This window comes from Esox lucius, chromosome 6 (genome assembly GCF_011004845.1).
Source record: "Esox lucius isolate fEsoLuc1 chromosome 6, fEsoLuc1.pri, whole genome shotgun sequence".
NCBI classification, from domain to species: domain Eukaryota; kingdom Metazoa; phylum Chordata; class Actinopteri; order Esociformes; family Esocidae; genus Esox; species Esox lucius.
The window spans coordinates 18,223,788-18,228,859 of NC_047574.1; the positions used below are offsets into that span (position 1 = coordinate 18,223,788).

At 40.6% G+C, this 5,072-nt stretch overlaps 1 protein-coding gene across 1 annotated transcript; it reads right to left on the reverse strand.

Moving 5' to 3' along the window:
* Positions 1 to 3,917, reverse strand: itprip (inositol 1,4,5-trisphosphate receptor interacting protein). The gene is made up of 2 exons (XM_010870119.4): positions 3,786 to 3,917; positions 1 to 2,817 (listed from the first exon to the last, which is right to left on the reverse strand). Exon 2 carries the CDS (start codon positions 2,741 to 2,743, stop codon positions 1,136 to 1,138), a length of 1,608 nt encoding a protein of 535 aa, XP_010868421.2. The 5' UTR covers positions 2,744 to 2,817; positions 3,786 to 3,917; the 3' UTR covers positions 1 to 1,135.
* Positions 3,918 to 5,072: the final 1,155 nt, after the last annotated feature.

Consider the following 5,072-nt stretch of genomic DNA (forward strand, 5'->3'; position numbering starts at 1 on the left):
TGTGTGAGAGAGAGCGCGCGTGTGTGTGAGAGAGAGCGTGTGTGTGTGAGAGAGAGAGTGTGAGAGAGAGAGATCTATATAGTGTATTCCCAATGTGGAAACAATAAAAAGAATAAAATAAGAATAAGTATAAAAGAATCCTTCTGGTCCACATAAAAATATTTTAAAATTACACCAGGTAAATATGTAGACTAATTTAATTAGCATTTTACTATCTTAGCCTACATTTGGGACTTTCCACTGGAGACCTGCAGTTTTTGTTCGGATTTCTTTTACACATTTTAAATTAAGACCCATTTGAAAGCCCACTTCCCCTTGTTAAGGTCAACAGCATTATAAACATTAGTAGTACCAAGTTGTTTTGGCCAAATCCTGGTTGTCTCCGTCAGGAGATAATCTTCTATTATGACAATGAGCTTACACACACATTGAAATCACATTGAAAATGGTTAATTAACCACAGAAATCAACATTTACAATAGCCACCTTAGTCCCAGAACTGATTCAAAGATGGTAATCTAAAAGTGCAGATTGAACGATCTGGGAAAACTCTGCATGAAGCAAAGCATTTTTAAACGTCAGTGTGGTTATCTTTGCAAGGGAGGGTGCACAAAGGAATGAAAAGGGGGATAACAATCATTTTAAAACTACATTTTTGGGGAAATATATTATTTCCCCAAAAACGTTCTATTTCAAACTCATACTACAGCACTACAGTCACAGAAAGCAGTGACTTTCTTTCACCACTTTCCTGCCAAAAAGCATAATAATCCTAAAATTGTCTTGTAAAAAATATATCCATACTACAACATATATGGTCCTTGTTAGAATTCAAATGTATAAATAATATATCTAAATAAACATTTCTAATTTTGTTTTATGTTAGTTACTTCATTAAAATCAACCATGTTGCTCATGGGTCAGTCCAAGCATTTTGGTTCCCCTGAGATGTCATCTGCTAATTTGTATGCCATCAATAAATCTTTGAAACAGTACTGTTACTAAAAATACTCTTTGGTAACTTACAAAAAACTAACCCTTAACATCCATCTCAAAATAATTATTGGTCATCGCTTAGAACATTTTAACAAATGTATACCTCCACTAATTCCAGTGCATCAAAGCAGTCATACTGTTACATTGAGTTGACTCTGATGTCTCCATTTTGTAACAAAGGTGTGTACTCTCTTATCAGAACAGAAGCATTCCTGAGCATCTCCTGGAAATGCTGAAGGGTGTCAGTATAAAGCTTTCTCTGTAATACCAGTGGACGAAAAAGATTGATGGGTTCCACCGTGCGGAACATTGTGGGAACCTGGATTTCTGATGGAACTTTGCAATTTCCGACAATAGCGTGACAGAGTCTTTTCTCCTGAAGACTCCTGTGTATGAAACCAAGCATGTCCTGCAGTCTGTGCTTCAGATTCTCAGAGCTCCAGCTAGAGGAGCCTCTACTTAACAACAGGTGCAACAGAGTCGTCTTCAGGTGGTAGTTTGTCAAAGCACACATGCCCGTTAGACCAATCTGTTTCTGGTGTAGGAAAGTGACGATTTGGAGGCAGTGGAGGTGGCAGGCATTTTCAGGCAGGCTTTTAGCAAAATGTCTGAGCAGGTTTCTCTCATAGACAGCGAAGGAAAGGGTCCAGTAAGTGTCTGAGCTGCTGCTGTTGTCAAAGGGGAAGTGTGACACAAAGTAGGAATCGGTGTCCTTTAGTTGCACGACAGGGACGATGTTCATCACAACAACCTTTCCTGAGCGGAATCGGACCTTCAGCGCTCCAACAGCGTCAAGGTCGCGAAAAGTGAGCTCAAATTCATATTTATGAGAAATACGTCCCCAGGCTTTGGTCACGGAGACCTGAAACCACTTCATGACTTGGTCCTTTCCTAGATAAGGCGTGTTCCTGCAGCACAGAAGGTCATCTGGAGTGTAGTCTGCTCTAGGCTGCTCATTTTTGCCATGCAGCAAACATAACAAGTCCTCACCCAGGTTGGCAGAACCGCAGAGGCAGGCATCCTCATTCTTCCTGACCTTGGTCACCTTGATCCTGGCACAGCCCTGCATATCCAGGGGGACATCACTGGAGGGGCTGCACCACAGCTGGAACTGGAATGAGTACGGTTCTGGTGGGGCAAAAGGGACGATGAGATCACACATCAGGGGTTTGCTCACCCTCCACGACTCAAACATGCTCCCGATGCCCACAAAGTCCCCCACCTCCATGTCAACCTCCCTGTCACACACACTTCTCAGGGACTCTAGAAGGTCGTCAGCAAAGCCCTCCACAAACTCCCGCACCCTCCAGTTCTCATGGGCTGAGGTGTGGATGCATCTCTCACAGAAGCCATTTAGGACTTCCTTATCAAGCATGAGTGCCTTGGAACTGATAGATATCCCCTCAACAAACCCATCCTCATCATCAATGTATCGGGATTCCATGTCTGTCAGATCCTGCCGGAACACCTCAATAGCGAAGAAAATTAACAGCGAGAGGGCGCTACAAAAGTACCAGCTGTAGCCAGTCTCTGAGTCAAGGTCCTGCTGCTCCGTGTCTGTATTCAAAAGCTCTTGCTCCAACCGCACCTTCTCCAGGTTAAGCTTCTCCTCATGCTCCCTCATGCGGGTCAGCAGCGCCGGGTCTTGCTCTGGCAGGGTGGTGTTCTCCCGGGGGAAGAGCAGAGGGTTGTTCATGATGGCCGCTGCCATTACCACAAACACCCGTGCTATGGCCCCCTGCATCATGGCTCCCTGGGTCTCAGGGAAAAGACAAAACCTGTCACCATTCACACCAGCATCTCACGGACTCTGATTAGAACCTGAAAAATACAACAACAAAAAAAAACATTATGAAATGTCACAACAAGATATAGAGCTACAGCATTTCACTTAGTTTAATGAGCTACTATTTGGTAATGCGATAATTTACTGGGCATTGTGAGGTGATTCAGAAGAACAACCACTTTAATTCCGAAGAGACCCAGCCTTTTTAGGAAAGCTGTACACCTCTAAATATAGATATAGAGCAGAATGACGTACTGTAGGGCAACATTTCAGGGAGTAAGATGAAAATAAATACGAAGTATTGCAACCGTGTCCTAAGATGAGACACCTGTGCGAAGACGCTATTATTTGTTCACTCTTCAAAGTTGTATTCTGTGAGTGTTGAAAACCCCCTTCATGATTGCACAGTCTTTAACTTAGAATGTACAGTCCACTATGAACTGAATGTACAATATTCAGGGTAGGCCTATTCTAGTATAATGTCAATGCAATTATGCAGTTTATTACATCCACAGTGGAATTTCATATTTTCTGTCATAAATATTTCGAATTTATTGTTATTAAACAACATTCCAATATTCATTACCATTTTGTGTTAAAAATGGGTACCGTTTCAAATATTTAATCACATCCATTTTCTTCATCACATTAAATGCGGGGCTTTTATTATGAAGGCAGAGCCACTATCGAGGCTTACTCCTATTATGGCTGGCATCCTATACGTCAAAGTAACCGTATTAGAGAATCGAGATCCTGTTTCTGAGAAGGCCTATAACAGTTGCAAAGTTGCTTAGCTAATAGTAAAATAATTAACCAGTTATTATTTTCTCTGAATTTTGCACAACACTTTATTACGGGATAAACAAAAGTATTATAAATTACCGAAGTTTGCTCTATTTGCAACAAAGTTTAGACCGAAAACGTGTCGAATAAAGGAACAGGATATAAACAGATATTCTCAACTGAATGAGGACATTGAAAAATCTTAAATACAATCACTTACCTTAAAAATGTATGTCAGATTTCGTTGAACACAATGTATTCTTGAGGACAAACAGCAAAGAAAAATAAAGTTGTCTATTTGATTGAACCGAGGAAAGCTCATGAGGAGAGTGTTCAGGAGGGGTGGGTCTACTTTTTTCTTCGTTTTTTGCAGACTACAAACAAATGAAAGTTGTGTACTCGCCACCTACTGTGCGGGATGTAAATAACGGATCACTGGCTATCTCGTGAAACGTTTCGGCCGTGTAATGTTATCAGGGAACCCGGCCATGGTGTAGCCAGGGTCCTACCACTCTGTCCCTCCTATCAAAATGACATGGTAGTTAATCCTATTACTCTCATTTAAGGAGCTAATTTATCCAGGCACAGGCAGCACTTTCTCTACAGGGATTAATCACAATTATCAGGGTATGATATGGTTAGCTATTATTCATCTAGTAGGATTGAGAAAATCTGAACAAAAGGAAAGAAAAAGACTGCCATCCCACTGGCATGATATACATAGCTAGGTATGAAATCAACTGTTAATAGAGAAAATTATTGTAAATTAGAATTATAGAATAAGATGTCCTCTGTTGTCCTCTGCATTAAATAAAGGTCCACAATATCAAGGTCTAAATAATTTTCAGACAATCTTGAGGAAATAGATGCTGTTCAGACTGGGTCTATCATTATCATCTGGTGAAATAAATAACAAAATAGGTAGGGTAAGATGGGGTAAAATTGTACAGGGGTAACGGGGGTCTAGTTACCCAATAGGGTTTTACACATGTATTAAAATCCACTTAATCAGTTTTATGCATACATTTTTTGTAATTAACACTAATTACAGTTAGCAAGCACAAACTGAGCTTATGATTGTACAAATGACATGCATAACCATAAAGGGGGTAATTAGCCCCTGGAGACCAGTAACCCCTTGTAGAAGGAGGTCAATTACCCCCAGCTCACTCATCTAACATATTACTACTTTATGTAAAATGTATTGAACATTTTCTCTATAAACAAGTGGATTATTTAAAAAATATATTTTAGCAGGCGTCACTTATCTAGTGTTCCAGTTCAGTTAATCACTACTGCAATAAATGCAACAAAATCAACCTTCTTTATTGGTATTATGTCCTCTCCACTCATCTCCACTCTTTGGCACAGCTTACACAAAGGGTACCCACAGTCCAAATCTTAGTTGCTGCAACCTCCCTCACCCTTGCAGGACAGGCTGGTAATTCAGGGAAATGAGTACCCTTACAATTATAGTATCTTGGGGGTGTTTTTCCAGACTCTTCAC